Raw genomic sequence first — 17,851 nt, 5'->3', positions numbered from 1 at the left:
TTGGAAAATCCCCACTGTTTGCATCAGGGCCTAACAAAATAATTTTTACAAGCTATCTAGTTGTGATTAGGACTGAGAGAATTGAATTTATGTGGCATTGATAATATTAATATTAGCCTAATTAATTATGTTGTTTGAACTTGCACGGCTCTGTGTGTACCTTCTACACAACACTAACCAGCCGGCGCTGGAGCTGAGCTCTGAGCCGTCTCTATCTCCCCAGCTCTCCCCCAGTTCATGACTACTGCACACAATTCATCAGCTCGTACCGATCTAATCCCCTCCGGCTCTGCTCACTTCCTGAAGTCTGAGACAGAACTTTACTCTGGTGGCAAGAATTCCTATGAATACTTGATGACTTCTACAGAAAGGAGGAGTGTTTCATCTCACTTTGAAAGTGACATTCACAGAGAAAGAGTGAAGCCAACTTTCTATTCACAGATTTCAAAACATGGGGGGGAAAAAATACAGAAATTAATAAGAAAATTCATCTTTATTGAATCAATAATTGCAGTAAACAGCATTACAATGAGAGCAGTAAATAGTTCCAGGCATCAGGGGCTCGGGGTTTCTTCTGCTTGTGCAGAGGGCAGTTAATGTGGACCTCTGGTAAGCCATGTGTGAAGAAGTGCCTTTTAAATTTCATGTGTTTCCCTAATCACTGGAGATCAACATTTTGGCCTCCTCTGACCCAGAAATGCTTCAGATCAAATGAACAATGTCTCGGACTTTGCACAACGCTGAATGAGCAAGTGTTGATCTGTGCAATTACAGAGACGCATACTCAGTGACCCATCGGAGCCCTGATCCACGAGGAGACCACCCAAACCCTCTAGAGGGGGGTATTCTCACGCCTGTTTGTTGCTCAGCTCAAACCGCTGCTATGATGACCTCTTGACATCTCCTTTGAGATGAAGAGGTGAATCATTTGACTCATCTGTTGCTGCTGCACTCCAAAAAACAGGAAAGTCTGTCTCACCTGCCCTATTAAGTGCAAAGCACCACCAGCTCAGTTAAAATCGGCCCTTTGAACCAACTTTTTATTAGAAAGGCGGGGCAACTAGTGTTATGTGGCTAATAAACAATTATAAGATTAATAATTTTTTGTTTTAGGAAAACATTCAATTTGATATTTGTAAACCCCTAAATATACAACAATTTGTTAGGATAGTTACTTACGGTAAGCTGTTTTAAGATCGCTGTTATTTCCTTGAAATCATTATTAAATATCAATATATATATATTTTTCGACTGACATAGCATCTATGACTTGGTTTAATCTGTTGGTGAGGCCTTGAATTGATGCAATGATGAGTTTATTAAACGCAGTGAACTTTTGAATATTTTGTTATATCGCTGCAATAAATACAACATAATATTGTAATGAATTTTAATTCAAAGCTCATTCATCCCCCACTTTGTTTAATGTTAACATTACATAAACCGCATTACTAATAAATAAAGCTTGGATGTTTAATAAGAGTAAAAAACAATCCATACAGTGTGTTAGTCTGAAGTGAAATGCAGGTTTTAGTGACACATACCTGAGTTAGAGCTATACCGACTGCTAAAAACTGAGATAATAATCATGATGATTAATGCCTTACTAAAAACTCAGACTTTATTTTCTACTCAACATAAGGTGCGGATGTAGACTGGGTGTGTTGGAGTTCGGGTTTATCTTTGCAATGTTTTATTTTCACCTCAGAAACTGGCACATAGGGGAAAGCAGCAGGTTATGAGTTGCAGTCGCTCCGGTTCTTGATGTCCCTTTTGGAGCGCAAGAATCAGCCATGGCTCCATCTTCAGTTTGGTCAGACTTTCTGTTTTCTACATTTCATCAAAAGTAATAAGTCTTAACCATATGAAGTTAAAAGTGCAGAGCTGATGTCTGATTTAATCAGCCAAACTGATCGGAGTCTCTCCCTTTAAAGCTGCTTTAATCCTGTGCCCAAGTCCAACTCAAGAACTTCAATATTTGGCATAAGCAAACAAAAACAAAACAAAACATTTTTTACGCAAGCGCAGACATAAGTAATTCTCTTACCACATTTGTCATAGATTAGTACTTAAAAACAATATTTCAAGATCAAAGAATGCTTAAATTTCATCCTTTCACAAAGTAATGAAAAAAAAAGGTAAAATTCCCACATTCAGACAGCATTGGCTTTCCAGTCATTTTGATCTATTTTATGGATGCAAATCAAATGGCAATTAGTATTTTCTGGATGTATCATTCGTTGTGTTTTTTTTTTTTTTCCCTGGACGGAGAACAGTAAGTCTTTAAAGAGTCATTAACTGAAATGTCGGGCCAGTCTGGCTGAACGGTAGTCCACTCGGAGCTGGACGAAGGCGTGCAGTAGGTTCCGATCCAGATTGGTCAGATGCTCACCTGAGCAGACCTGCTTCAGGTTGTCAGGGGCAACTACCAGCAGGTTACAGAGAGCGTGGAGGGTATCGAAGAGCTGCAGCACAAGAGGAACCTGAGAACAGACAGGCCAAAAAAAGATTAACATCTTTTCAATCATGTCTTATACAGCTGCATCTACATCAGGTTATGTTGTTTAATTAAATTAAATTCAATTTTGTTTTATTCAATGAATAAAAAAAGTCAAACTTAAAATAGATTCATTACATACACAGTGTGAATGTTAGACGTTTTATCTGTTGTTGATAAATATGGTTTACGCTTAATGACAGAAAACTAAGTTCTGTTTTGCTAAAAATCTAATTACAGAAGATTTTATTCACAAAAATGTTAGGACTGCTGGGGAACAGCTGTCCAGCATCAACAGCAGCTCAGCTGAAGGGCTGGATCAGAACATATGAATGAAAGGTTGAGTAAAAGGAGAAAGTTTGGTGAAGAAATAAAAAAATGCCTGGGATACGTTTGCTGCATTCCTCATGTTGATCCACTTTAGAGGCAGAGATACAACAGAATTGTCTTAGTTAAGGGAAAAATAACTAAACCGTTACCATGTGGTTCACAGTTCCTTCTTCAGTTGAAAGACAAAACAAAAACATTTATGAACTTGGCAATCGAAGTTCTAAGAGTTTGAAGGGAGACTGAAGAGGTACAGGATCCATTCTGATTGAGACCCAGAGTGAAGTTTGAACGGTCGGTGATAATTTGGGGAGTTGTATGAACCGCTGGGGTTTGTTCACCTGGTTTGATCAAGGCTACAGTAAGAGCAGCTTTCTACCAGCGAATCTTCTATCATCCTATGCTTCCCTCTGTTAAAAAGCTTTATGAAGATGCATATTCCTGCTTCATTTACGCTGATATCCCTGTATTCCACTGGCCTGACCTGTAACCCACCAAGAATCCACATGGTATTGTAAAGGGGAAGATGAAAGACATCGAATCTGACATTGGAATAGAGCTGAAGGTCAGTGAAGGTCACAGTATGAGTTTCATGAACACCTCATCAGACACAGCCTTAATGAATGCCTCCATACCATAGTTTTACAGTGGGTGGCATTCCTTAAGTAGGCTTGGATTTCTGCACATTTTTAATGAACTTTTATATTACCGGTACTCATATTTGCTGAAACACAGATTATTTTTTTCTTTTCCTTAGTTGTAAAATCCTTAGAACATCAAACTCCTTCTGGGTCTAAAGAATATATATATATAACCTGAGATCACCTTAAATGGAAATACAATAAGTTAATTTAATCAAAAGCACCTTAATGTTTGGTTTTTAACAGAAATAAACATTTTGAAGATCAGTTCAAAGAGCTTAACAATGTTTAACACCATGCTTGCCCTGTGAGTATTTCCATTTCGGACGTCTGTCCCTTCACTCACCTTGAAGTCCTTGGCGCACCGTCTGTATTCAGCCACGTCGCAGATGGCCAGCATGCCTCCCATCGAGCTGTAGCTGAATTGCTGTAAATGCTCATGGATGAGTCTGTGAAAACGAATGCCCAGCTCCGTCAGCACGGTGTCTACGTTTTTCCCATCCATGGACTTCCGAACGTGGTCCACCTGTCGGCTGACGTAGGCGCAAACCTTGGAGCAGGCCTGCCAGAGAAACGGGGGAAAACAGGGACAGCTGAGTAACTAATCATCTGTAGTTTAGGAACAAGATGTGTTGCGTTTTGCATGAGAGTTCAGGATCTCTTACAGTAGTGTACTGGATCATGACGTTGTTCTCATCCTCGGGCCTAAAATCGGTTTTCCTCTGCTCTGTTGTCAGGATGTGCTTCATCTGACCCACCATGCAGTTTAAAGTTCTATGTGCAAAAGGAAAACGCCTCAGAGGAATAAAAGTGTTTCCATTTCCACAAAGAGAAAAGTATATTCTTATTACCTTACTTCACTAATTAAAAAAAATACACCAACCTATCAATTCCTGTGTCCAGTTTTACTTCCATCTGTTCAATCACCTCCTTCTTCTTGTGCAAACACTCAGCCAACTTTGGAGAGGAGCTGTAGACGGATTACAGAGAATATTTTGGGTAAATTGAAAATGATTCTGTTCTTATGAGAAATAATTGTTAGATGTTGTCTTTTAGGTGTAGCTGACCTTATTAAGGGCATGAGCTGGTCATTAAACTGCTTGTCAAACAAATGGAAGATGGAGTTTGCTTGTTGAACCACATCCAGGAAATACAAGTTGGCATTTTTTGCATCAGATGAGGGAATTGCTGAAGGGAAAAGAGGAGGGGAAAAAAATCATGGATAAAAGTATAACATAGGCATTTTAAAAGGGGATGATGCAGCATTATTTCAGCCATTTCCCATTATTTTAACAGCTTATTGTCTCAGATAACTGCCCAGGATGAAAAACCGCTTCAGTTTGTCTGGAGCCGACTCAGCGTAAGAACATCCCGGTTAGAAAGCAGGATCATGTAACATGAAATCACCAACTCAGACCTAAATTATCCCGGCACTTTCTCTTCATTTTAACCCACAACTTTCCATCATGTTGAAATTCTATTCTCCTCAAAGTGACACATTCAGATGAGAAATAAGCTAGCAGTCATTCATTCTAATACAGTTAAAGGTTTAATTACAACAATTTTAGCAAAACAAAACAACAACTTTATAAAATAAATCTATTCTATAGAAAGTTAAACTGCTGCTTTTACCTTAATTTTATTTTAAGTATTCTGAACTCAAAAAAATATTTTAAGAGACATAATGTTCAAGTTTCTGTTTTTTTCAAATGTTTCTGTACATCTACTTCTGCTTCAAAAAGCCAATGTTTTTTATTGAGAAAGCTACTAAAGGAAATATAACTGCCTTTAATTCTGTATAATTCTTAACAGCCAGTCTGCAAACAAATCAACTCAGAGTTGGATCTGCTGAAGGTTTTTCTGTTAAAATTGAGAAATTCCCAAGGACACTTTGGGACTCTTCTTCTGACTGCTTCTTTAGACATTTTACAATTTTTTTATTTTTATTAAGATTTTAATATTTGAACCTGTGAAAGCCGGGTCAAGGAATAAGCCCTCCGTACATGGATTGTTTGCTTAATCTCTGCACCGATTTGATTTTACAACTCCAAGAAAATTAATAAACAACTTTGAAATCATCAATCAAAGTTTCACATTGAGAAATGACAAAGAGAGTAAGTCGGCTGCATTGACCAAGCATGTCTGGAGGAGTTACGACGAGGAACTCCAACCAAAGAGCACTGTACCAGCTGTCGGACATGGTGGTGGCAGCATTATGCTGTGGACATGGTCTACTACTGCCAGTGACATTGGTGTTTTGCGACAAAATTAAGTGTTATTCCACAGCAACAATCCAAATAGACAGCAATATTAGTTTTTGATTGTTGGAAGAAGCCAGATATTGAATTTCTGGAATGGCAATTGAAAAGCAGCAAGTTCAAGCCCCTTAAAAATGCATGTTTTTAGCTAAAAAGCAAAGCCTGTACCAGAAAACAATTAAAACAAACTGTACCCTTTATGGTAAAAAGAGTGGTAAAAAATGTTACATACTTAAAACTGTTTGTTGAAAAAATAACCTTGGCAATAAACCAAAGCACATACATAATAATAATAAATAACTTGATTGATTTCACACTAGCGTAATTTAACTTTACATTTAACCCATCCCCTTGGGGAGCAGTGGGCTGCCAATGTGCGGCGCCCAGGGAGCAATCGGGGGTTCAGCGTCCTGTTCAGGGATCCAGAGTGCAGGCTGTGGGGATCGAGCCGGGCACTTGCAACCTTCTCAGAGCACAAGTGCACCCCTAGGCCAATACTCCCCCTAATCAACAACCAAGTTCTGGACTTTTATAAGTCTTTTGTTGCCCAATCAGTTTAGATGATTCTTTGATTCCTGTCATGTAAAAGCAAACAGACATGGCGGTTCTAATGAAGACAGATGGATGTACCTGCCAGTCCGATCTCCAAGGCATAGTCAATGTGCTCTACACACAGATGTTCAACCAGCAGGAGGAAGATAGAGAAGGCATTCTTGGGCAGATCAGAGGGATCTGAAAGCTGTGTCACAGTAGAGGGAAAAAAAAGAAATTAATTGAATAGAAAACATGCACCATTAGTAAAATGCACTTCAGAACAAAGCAGAGAACATTTACCCGGTGACACCTCTCGAAAGCATGGCGGGTCTCCTGTAACAGGTTCACAACCAGTTCCGGGGACAGGAAGGTCTCCCCATGGGTGTCAATGCTTGGACCCAGAGACAGATTGGTGCGTTGTCTGATCCGCTCCTTTAGCTCTTGAATACTAAACAAGGAAAACAATTAGCTCATTTTCAGCAAAACAGAAAAATTTTATTTTGTATAAAAAATCTTGAGGTGTAAATCTGACCTGCCAGAACCTAAAGAACGCTTCTGGTGGTTCTTGGAGTCATAGTATCGCTGCAGGATCATAGCACCCCGAGTGCGAAGGTATTCCCTTTCCATGTCAATGTAACTTTCCAAATAAGAGGAAAAAATGCTCTTTATCAGCTTGGACAGGAATGTGTGCTTATCTGAGCCCAGGTTGTATTCTCCCAGCTTTGTCGCCAACGCTGTGGTCCTAAAAATATCAAGATGTAAATGAAGTATGAGGAACCACATAAACTAAAAGTCAGAAAAACGGTAAATGAACAGTGCTTTACCTGATGTAAAGGTCGTAGAGGTTCTTTAGGTACTGCTCCACATCTGAATGTCGGGTCTCGTCCAGTTTTCCCCTAACATGAGCCTGTTTGAATGTAGGAAGTTAAAAACAAGCCCAAACATGAATGTATGAATGAATCACTGTGAAAGTACCTGAAGCTTGTTTTCAAAGATGTTTTGGATGAGTTTGGCCATGACTGTCTCTGGACTGCTGAAGACCTCGCCCACTTGCTTGTTGACCCTCTGGCAGAGGGCTGCTGTGTCCTCAAACACATCATTCCTAATGTAGGCGCCCTAAGACGGATAAACACAAACAGAAAGGAGCATATCAGTCATTTTTACCAGAGGCACAAACAAATGGACAAACATGTTAAAAAAAGAAGTCAAACTCGTACTTCCTGACACTGCTTAATATAGACGTCCACACAGTGTGCATAACCCTTCAAAAGAAAGACAAAGATATTAAAATACTTACAACATCTTGTACTAAATACATCATGTGCCACTTAAATAAACAAAGTGAAATAGAAGAACAGGCAACCAATATGTTTTTCTACCTTGAAATGTAGAAGAACCGCTGCAACCTCCCGCATGCGACCGATTTCCCCTCTGCGCTGGGCTGCGGTAAACTCCTGGATCAACTGCCGCTCCAGGTCATGGTATTTACCTAGACCCCAATAAAACAAAAAACAGTATTAGAAGATACTTCAAACCTTCACTAGTTTTAAAAGACAATAGAGGGTAAATGTCATAAGAAACATACTTGCTATTTTTGCCTTGACATCTGCAAACCTGTCACACAGAGGGAGCATGAAAGACGTTTATGATTAGTGAGAATATCTCCTTAGATGATAAAACTTTAATTGCAGTATACATTATGTGCTCATGAACTTTTTCATAATTTTTTCACATAACAGGATTTTTTCGGGGTTTTTTTTAAATCAGGATTGAATGTGATAGAGCAACATAAAGTAGCAGATAATGTTAATTCGAATGGAAACTCAGACACAACATTCCTCCTAATCTGATAGGCCATGTAAATGCTGGGAGCTAGGAAGTCCATTCTGACCTTAGAGGAGGTACAGAGATCCACAATTCAGGTCCTAATAAAGGTCCTAAAATCTGTTGGCAGACCGCCTTCAGTTCTATGCTGCAAATTGTTGAATTTTTGAAGAGTGGGAAGTAGATAAATATAATGTGAAAGGCCCTGTTTGCCCCAAGTCCTGTAGGGTAAACAGCAAATAGGTAAGAGAATGGGCTTTGGTCAGATAACAGCAAATTTGATTATTTATAATGATTATTTATTTTGGGCAAACATACAAAAAGAAAAAAATTGGCCTTTCCATCTAAACATAGCAAACAGTGTTGTTGGGAGGATCAATCTGTATGAATTTGAGTATGTTGGCCAGAGTTGGAGCAACATAAAAGGGCATCCCTGGGTCTCTAAGAGTTTGGGAAAGACCAGGGACAAAGTGGAGGTTCACCTGCCAGTAGAGCAATGACACTACAACATATAGAGCAGGGGTAGCAACCTGTGGCTCCCTGGAGCTTTTTCAAAAATTTATGAAAATGGAAAAAGATGGATTTTTTTTTTATATGGCCTACAGGAGGTCAAAAACATTCATTATGTTTTCCAATGTGTATAATAAATACATTTAAACAATAAATGTAAACATTTCTGTTAACAAAGATTGGCATCATAGCCTGAAACACAGGTTTCAGCACAGCAGTGGCGGATGTATCTTGGACCTTGGATCTCAAAGGGAAAAAAGGAAGATAGTTGATGAATGGATCTCTTACTTTAGTGTACAAGATTCAAACAAGAATGGACCGATTTATTTGCTTTAATGCCAATACGGAAGGATTTCCTGCATGTTTGGTTTGTGATGAAAGGGTGTCAAGTAATGAAGAAAAAAAAAGTGTAATTTGGAAATGCATTTCTAGGGAAGGCATCAATATGCTGACCATCAAGTTGGGAGGGAGAGAAAAAGTGCGTTCGTAGTACTCCTGGATAAGTTAGAGAAACACAAAGTTAGAGTTTAAAGTGGCTGGCATCTCCTAACTCCACTACTGCTGTAAGTTTTGTTGCAAGCATTAAAAAACTGTCAACAGATCGAATTTGATGCAGGTATGTGAACTTTGTTCCATTTTTTTCCTCCAAATTCTCAAAGTAAAAATAACACCAAAATAACACTTTACTGTGTTTCTATAATTTCATCAGTGCAACATAACCTAATACATTAATATTGTAACAGAATTTAAACTTACAGCACCAAATATCGTACAGTGGAGCAGCCACATGAAGTGAGATTTGCTCCAGGATTAACATTTAATCATGAATGCTTATTATATATATTTAAGCCCATGTAGTCCTTTTTTATAGTGGGATAATACACTTCTACATTTTTGTGGCTCCAGACAGATTTGTTTTTTGTTTTTTTGGTCCAATATTTGAACAGTTTGGGTAGCCGACCCCTGATATAGCGTGAAAAACAATTTGGTTTAGATCAAAGTATATTCATTTGTATGAAGTGTTGCTCCAGTCAACACCTGAATCTAACTGAGAATCCGTAGGAAGAATTAGAACTGATATACTCAATCCAGTCAGACTGAGTTTAAGATATTTTGCATTGAAGAATGAGCAAAAAAAAACAACCAAAAAACACTGTCTTAATGTGTGAAGCTAGCATATGCAGCATATGAATCTGTAAATGCAGCAAAAAGAGGACAGAGTTTGACTTGGGGAATATTTTAAAAGTTTTACAAAGACTTATTTCTTGTAGTTCCATCAACTTTACAATAATCTTTGTTTGTTTTTTTTTTAAATCACATACACTCCAGGGAAATACAACAAGTTTTGTGGTTGTGATGTGAGAAAATAGGAAAAGTTCAAGGGAGGGATGGTTTAACATAGCGATGAGAATAATTCCCAACCTTCTACTTGTTCGACAGCCCTCTTGTCTAAAGCTGCCTCCAGGAGGCCTGACTCACCTGTCGAACGGCAGCTCCTGGGCAATGAGATGCAGCTTCTGAATGATATCAGCAGCCTCCTTAATCTGAGGGTTACAGAAAGAGACAGTGCATGGGTGGGCGAGAGAGAGAGCGAGAGAGAGGAGATGTCAGGTGAGGTAAGAAAAGGGAGATAGCACAACAGAACCGTGTGAGGTGGACATTCAGAGAGAAAGTGGGCAGGCCGCCGGCAGTGTCTCCACTTGAGGGATCATCATCTTAAGGCAGCCGCCCTCCACCTTCCTGTGTTAAACAGGAAGCTGATAACAGACAGGCTGCGCTCACCTGGGCATTGGCAGCAGCAGTCCTGACTTAGCAGCACATCCAGCTCTTTACTGGCACGTCTTTTCTGAATGGGCTGTAATCCCACAGGAGGCTAAATCGCTTTCAATAATCTGTCCGGCCAGGGATATCTGTGTAAAAAAGGAGGCCCTATCAATCCCCGCCCCCCCCTTCCGCACACATCGGCTGAAAAACCCACAGACCTACGAAAGGCCCACCGTCCGCAACTCCTCTGTTCCTCCAGATGCCTGCCTCAGCTAACATCATTACTCTGCTCCCGTGAGGAGGATCCAGGCTTTCTGCTCGGCGAAGGTTTTCTAAGTATCTGTCCCCCAGCTAAGATTAGCTAAATCCCATGTAAGTAATGTAGCCGTCTCCCTGCAGTCAGGGTTTAGCAGCACTTGTCTCCACGCTGGCGGCCCAGCCCTCCCTTTCAGAAGGATTAGCAAAGCCATCCCCCTTCAGCTATTCACTTGCAGCTTTTCTCTTTCCCCCTCATATGGAGGTATGCTCAGGAAGAGGAATCTGGACAGATATTTTTTTATTTTTTTGCATGCCTCTCTGGTATACCAGTTTCATCTCAAGCTTCAGTCTGTAGGATTGACCCTACCCTCCTTCACTACTTGAAACTGCAAACAGTTTTCGTAGTTGACTATCATGACAAAACTACAAAAATCTAACTTTTAGGAGTCTCTATTTCCCCATTATCAAGGCTCTATGCAACATGTTTGGTTTTCACTGCCTCCCTGTGTACCGTCTAGCTTCCCGCTACTTCGAGGAAAAAAAAAAACAAAAAAAACAAAACAAAAAAACAACAATATATTCTCTGTCTAAGACATTCTACTAAAAAAACTAATTCGTTTTGACATCCGCATCTTGACATCCGAGCTCATCAATCAACCAGCTATTGTCAGATAGTTTTATTAATCCAAATTAGCCCAGGGATCCAAGTTGACAAATTAATGAGGGAGGGTTACTTCCTAATCCTGTTCATACTCACCTCCAGCACTAACGCAGCAGGGGCCTTTAACAGTGGTCTTCTTCACTTTTAAACATATGTAAACACAACACATCTAGGTATATGTGACAGAAAGTAGTGTTTTGCTGCAGCTTTACCTTCTCTGGGTTATTAAAGACGTCGCTGCGTAGCTCGCCATCCAAGAACTCGTTGAAGTAGGTCATGAGCCGCTGCGCTTCCACGGCCCTTTGGCGAGGAGTGTTCACCCCTTCCAACTGGTCGCCAAGATGACACACCTTGGTGGCCACGTAGCTGATGTGCTCATCGAGCTCTTGGAAATGCTGGAAGGCCACCTGAATGGAAACGGAAGGGGAAAAAAATTATGTAAAGAGGAAATGCAGGACGTCACACAATAGAATTGCAACTGCATCCGCAGATGACGGTAAAACGAAAAAAGAACATGGATAAAGTAAACCGAGGCTAACCTTCAACCTAAACAAAACAGGAAATGAACAGTCCAATTAACTTTACATCCTTAATAATGTAGGAACGGAAACACCTATGAAGAAGATAACTGTCGGCAAGATCTCTTGATTTATTCAGTCAAGTCAATAAATATGGACGAACTGAAGATTTGCTTTTCCTCCTTGTTGTTAACTAAAACATCCATCTGACGTTTCATCTATAAAAAATTAGGAACAAGTTACAAATTTTCAAAAACACAAATCACAAATGTATGGGTATGAATCAAATTACACATCTACAACCCCCGATGAAGCTGTTACACTCATTTCCAGTTTGGTGGAAGTAACACACCTGGGATTTTACATAAAGAAGAGCAAGAAGATCATAACCAAACCATCAATTAAACTTTATATCTTTTCTCAAATATTGCTTTCAATGCGTGGGCTGGATAAAGTTTGATTGATGGTTCTGTTTTGGTCTTCTTCATGTTTAAAGGGTACAAACTGACAAGTTTGAATCTAAAACCCCGGATGTTCGTACTCGCAAATTTGAGATTTGAGATGTACTACTAGCGAATTGTTGCAAAGCTCTAATTTTTAACCGTGTATCATAACGTCTAAGCTTGTAGTCTCACAGATGGACCTCCTGATGTCACACAATTCCAGCTTTTTTTTAATTGTCATTACACTGTCACAAGTACAGAGCAACAAAATTCACTCTCTGCATTTAACCCATCCCCTTGGGGAACAGTGGGCTGCGCCCCTGGGAACAGTATGAGGTTCAGGGTCTTTGCTCAGGGACCCAGAGTGGCAGTCTGTGGGAGTGAGGGTTAAATTCAGAACCTCTGCATTCCAAGCTCTATGCCCTAACATCTAGGCCACAACTCCCCTAAACATTTGGGCAAGTTGACAACAAAGAAAATTCTTACATTTATTAATGTTAATTTACTAACATTTTTTTACAGTGACCTAAGTATTCTTTTTTTAAGGTTATCTCACCTCATACACCTCATAAACCTCATAAACACCATGCTCATATGTCTGTATGAGTAAAAGCTGTTTGAAGAGAGTAGCTCAATTTAAGTTGGAGCCGGTTTATTATTTCCAGATACTAGTCCTCAATTTATGCTGGAACTTTAAAGTTATGGTTTTGGTATGTTTTTTTTCTTTTCTCCATCTTATATTTTTTATTATAGTCGTCTTCTTTTTTCATACAGCCTTTGATATCGAATAATGCAATCATTGCAAATAGATCTAATGTTATTGAATTTTTGCAGTTTTCCAAATACAGATCTACAACTAGAGATCAGTTTGTTTGTTTTTTTGCTGGTTTTCATAAACTTATTTCCAATGTGTTTAAAGTTTAATAGGGAAAAAACAGGACAAAGGTAGACTGATATGGAATAATCTGCAAAAACTTTTAAATTGAAAATATCAGCATATGGTTTGAACTTCCTTGGTTAAAAAAAAAAAAACAGAAGATGCAATTGAATTTCTACACTTTTCTCACCATAAATTGGGCTCTTGAAATGGGTGGAGAAGGAGGAGAAAATATCTTTACTGAACACCTGTGTTAGTGTGACCAGGGTTAAAGACATCTGGATCAACCTACCTGGTTGCTTCTTTGCAAGTCTTGCACTTTGTGGGCAAATTCCTTTGCTTCACGATGACACTGATGCTCCAGCTTCTCCACCTTCCGCTGGATCTTCTCATCTAGCTGCTTCAGCTCCTCGATGTGGCACTTAAACTCATCACACAGCCTGTGTAGAAAACATACCTGCTCACAGATTGCTCCACTGGTCTAAAAAAAATACATTGCAAATACAACAGGGAATAAAATTGAGACAAATTCTCAACATAAAAAAGCAATTGATAACCACAAGGTTAGATCTGTCCCACTGACCTCAAAGTTACAGTTAATAGTTACAGAATAGTGTTGAGTGTCTAATTCCTGGGTCCCTTGGCTTAAAAAGCTCAGAGAAGTAGCAGCTTCGTCAGCTTCATTTTATGAGCCATTAGGACTACAGAGGAAATGTTCTAAGTCAGCACCACATTTCAAGGAGTAGGAAATATCCCGAAATGATGAGTGTATAATCTTCTGACTAATTCCTTCAGCACTGGCTGCAGCTTAAAGTCATCTTCCATCCTCTCCCAACAGACACTTTCTTCCTCAGCTGGTGACTCACAGTATGGTGGCCTCCTCAGATACGTCGTCACTGACTCCTCGCTAAGAGCTTCCGAGGAGGTGCTGGCAACAATTTGTGGTGGAAGTAGATAAAGCGGGATGGATCTACAGTAAAGTTAAAGTGGTGTGGCGTTTTATGCTTACGAGATGCAACTCTGTCCCCAAGTGTAAACATCAGAGAGGCTGAGAGAAAAGCATGCAAAGGATTTGTAAACATATTTATTTTGGAAATTTCTCCCAGCCATAAAAAAAAAGTCTAAATCAGCACCAGCTCCAGCCAAGCTCAGATTTACTGTAGAAAGGATTAAAACCTTTAGACAATGTCAAAATTACTAGTTGAAAAACTCAAGATAGTTTATAAGAAAAACCTAAATTAATTTGAAAAAAAAAAAAGGTTATTTTTTTTCTTTTTTTTTAAAAAGGTTAAAAAAAAGATCTTAATCTACTTCATAAAACGTAAATAAAAAAAGGCAGAATAATTGAAAATATTTAGTCAAGAGAGTGTAGTTGACAGAAAGGTTCAAGGATGTGTTTAATCCTCCTCACCCTGATGATAGCAGCTTTATGAAAAATATTCTGCCTAAGATGGCAAAGGACATTCTGAAAATAAACTACTAGTAGACGGATGTTTTTTATTATATTTTTTGAAGTTACATTTGAAATTATTTTTTCCTAACCTATATGTTGTAGCTAATTTTTAGATTCATTTGATCTAGTAATGCGTGATTTTTTTCTGTGCCGTTATATTCTGCTTGTGTAAAGATACTAAAGCATCTTTAGTATCATCATTAGCAGCAAACTGACTGACTCATAAACATGGATCACATAAACATTTGCTGCAGTTTGCAACTGTAAACTAGGACTTTTTTTGCTAATTCAGATAAAATGTCTAAACAACTTTATTTGAAAGAAAACAGGTAAAGTCAATTGTTGAAATTAAAGTACTTTTTTACCATTATTCAAATATTAATTGACCAACAAATGGTAAAAAGAAATTACTCTTCTAATCCAGCAAATCTAAATGAATTAATGTTTGACTACATGAAAATCTAAGATTATAAATTTGTGAGAAAAACTTTACTAAGAACAGAGTCTCTAACGCAACATAATGATATTTTGAAATGTTAATCTTTAAGATGGACTGGCTTTGTTTTAAATCGGTTTTTATCAATAAACTTGATTTGACTTCACATGTTTCTGAAGAGTTTTGGCAGATGTATTACGAAATGTAGCCAAAATTGATAATATAGATTAGTTGGAAATGACCAATATCAATTGATAACTGAATACCTTCTAGCATTTTCAGTCTACAACCATCAGTTGACACAGAATATCTCTCTACAATTAATTAAGTTCAGTAAAATAAAGATAGAAGATAAAGGAACAATCTGATAAACAATATTAGTAAGATGTTCAACAGATTCATATGTGGAAACAAATAAACTAAAAAAGCAATAAAAGAACTTTTATGCTACATGTTTGATCTTTGGAAAGTTTAATAGAAAAAAAATATCAACACAGAGGCGGAATGCTAAAAATTTAAATTAAATTTTGATTAAAACCTGCAACTGACTTGTTACAGTTAATCATGTCAGCTAAAAGAGAAATGAAGACATTGGACAAAGTTCAGCACTATAATCAGAAACCGAAAACATAGGGTAACTTTGAATAAGGATTTAAAAAAGAAACAAAGTAAACATTGAGATTAAAAACTTAAATTAAGACATCCAGATTCTTGTATGTGATAAATAAGCATGAAAACACTGACAGGAAAGATTGGGGGAAGGAATAAATCTCCAGTGTTCTGGTTACGTTTATTATATCATCCTTAATATTATACCAAGTCTAACAAACAAATAAGTAGGTATATTTAAATTTCATCACTTTGTACGGAAATTAAAACAACAATTTTTATACAGGCTTTATACAGGAATGAATAACTCTAATTTAATGCTGTTTAATGCTCTTTTAATGCTCTTAATAATAATTTTAATGCCACCAACAGGTACCCGTCGGCAGGCTGCAGCCATGTCTCGTATTCCTCTTTTTCCAGCCACTTTTGTTGAAATTGGCATTTTCACCCCCCATTCTCTAGCTTTTTCTAACCATACTGCTTTGCGATCAACCGGAAGCAGTTCCACACAAATATATCGTGATATAATATGTCTGACGAAATTGTTTTTATAAACAAGTTTTTAAAAAGAAATCATTTTATAAGCCACAATAAACACATTTAATGAATTGTAATGCCAATTAAGGCTTTAATTAAAATAAATAATATTTTAATGACATTTAATGTTTTTTAATGACCCTCGGAATCCCTGTTATAAAATAAATTGCAGCAGTCTTTTTTGATTCAAAAACAATGAGAAAGATTTTTTTGAAAACGTTAAAATAGGAAATTATTACAAAAAAAACTCAGAATCCACATTGGTATATTTGAATCTATAATTGTACAACCATGCACTTTTACTGTTCAACAGCATCTTTTTTAAGATGCTGTTAAAGTGGAATTTAAGGAAATCTTTTGTATCTATTTTCTACCTTTTGGGATCAAAAGCCTCAGCTCCTCCTTTAGAGCCTCCACCTGGAGTCCTCCATGCCAGCCTCTCAATGTACTCATCTGCGTCAAAAGGTTCCTACATGAAAGTGGAAAAACACAGTGAAATACTGAATAGACCTTAGCATGAGCAAGCCAAAAGATTCCCACTGAGAAAATACAAATAAAACCGTTTATAAAATATTTAAATCACAGCTGGGATTCTCCTGCACGCAGTCAAAAACATCTCCAGGAAGATGAAATAAGTCGCTCTCTTTTCACTCAAAATTTTAAGAATAAATTGCATTTTAACTGGACTAGTCCTTACAAACCTGTATTTACACATAGTAAAGCTCAATTAACATCGTAAGCAGCCGCTATAACAGTTAACCATTAGTTAGCCTACTAGCTAGGACAGCCTCCAGCTGTTGTTTTTACCTCGAACAGTTGAGCAGTGGTCGCCATATTCACGATTCCCCTCACAGATCCGTTAATTTAACTGATAAGACAACCAATAAACAGTCAGCTATCGCGCTGACTTTTGCTTGGGGCTGTTTTCTCCTTTCAGTTTTGCCCTTTGTTGACAGTTAGCTGGTTAGAAATGCAGCTTCCTGTATGGGAGGGAAGGGTGGGGACTGGGACAGATAAGTGCCGCACGAGCCTGAGCCGACGCGATTGGCCGGTTCATTTATGCGGCGCTCAGAACTCATCTTTTTAGTTATGTTGATTTAAATCTTCCTTTAATATATGTCTGCTCTGTAACTGTCTTAGAGATTTGTTAGTGGATATGTATGAATAAACAGTATCATGAAGACCAAAGAACACAGCTGACTTTCAAAGAGAATTGTTCTATTTAAACTTTATTATGGACTCGAAGTCCAATTTCCAGGTTTTAAGACATCACATTAAAACTAAAGTATTTACTTAAATGCAAAACTACCAAAGCATGACAATCCACCTAAACTGACAGCCCAAGATAGGTTTCAGCTCAAAGCAGCAGCTGCATATATCCAATAATTTGGTGGGAGAATATGTTGACAAGTGGGTTGTTCTTTACTTTGGATTTTATTTAGTGGTAAATCAAAGTAAAGTGGACTGAATACATATACATTTAACACCGACTTTTCAGAGCCAATCAATATGTTTTTTTTCCCCCTGACACTACAACTATGTATCACAATTAGCTGCTATGCAGAGGCGTAGGCAGAACATTTTCATAAGGATGGCCAGGCAATAACTAATGTACACTGAGGGGTGGCTGAAAGTGGATAGGCGCCAGAACCTCAGGGTCAATCTACACTGTTCCAACAGGAAAATTAATAAGCAAAACATTAA

At 38.1% G+C, this 17,851-nt stretch overlaps 1 protein-coding gene across 1 annotated transcript; it reads right to left on the bottom strand.

Moving 5' to 3' along the window:
• Positions 1–474: 474 nt before the first annotated feature.
• Positions 475–17,144, bottom strand: exoc5 (exocyst complex component 5). The gene is made up of 18 exons (XM_038291496.1): positions 16,955–17,144; positions 16,522–16,616; positions 13,405–13,552; positions 11,487–11,681; positions 10,071–10,135; positions 7,843–7,871; positions 7,637–7,746; positions 7,475–7,519; positions 7,233–7,373; positions 7,082–7,164; positions 6,790–6,999; positions 6,558–6,705; positions 6,354–6,462; positions 4,533–4,653; positions 4,349–4,435; positions 4,131–4,239; positions 3,812–4,027; positions 475–2,483 (listed from the first exon to the last, which is right to left on the bottom strand). The coding sequence occupies exons 1-18, from the start codon at positions 16,979–16,981 to the stop codon at positions 2,295–2,297; spliced, it is 2,127 nt and encodes a 708-aa protein (XP_038147424.1). The 5' UTR covers positions 16,982–17,144; the 3' UTR covers positions 475–2,294.
• Positions 17,145–17,851: the final 707 nt, after the last annotated feature.

The sequence above is a fragment of the Cyprinodon tularosa genome, unplaced genomic scaffold (genome assembly GCF_016077235.1).
Source record: "Cyprinodon tularosa strain WSP-4 unplaced genomic scaffold, ASM1607723v1 ctg3, whole genome shotgun sequence".
In the NCBI taxonomy this organism is placed as follows: Eukaryota; Metazoa; Chordata; class Actinopteri; order Cyprinodontiformes; family Cyprinodontidae; genus Cyprinodon; species Cyprinodon tularosa.
This window is presented reverse-complemented; position numbering and strand designations above follow the sequence as displayed.

Coding starts and splice junctions, on each gene's coding strand:
- exoc5 (XM_038291496.1), bottom strand. CDS start 16,981: ATGGCGACCACTGCTCAACTGTTCGAG. Junction 7,000..7,081: donor CTCTACGACCTTTACATCAG/GTAAAGCACTGT, acceptor TGATATTTTTAG/GACCACAGCGTTGGCGACAA. Junction 4,436..4,532: donor CAGCTCATGCCCTTAATAAG/GTCAGCTACACC, acceptor ATCCGTCTACAG/CTCCTCTCCAAAGTTGGCTG.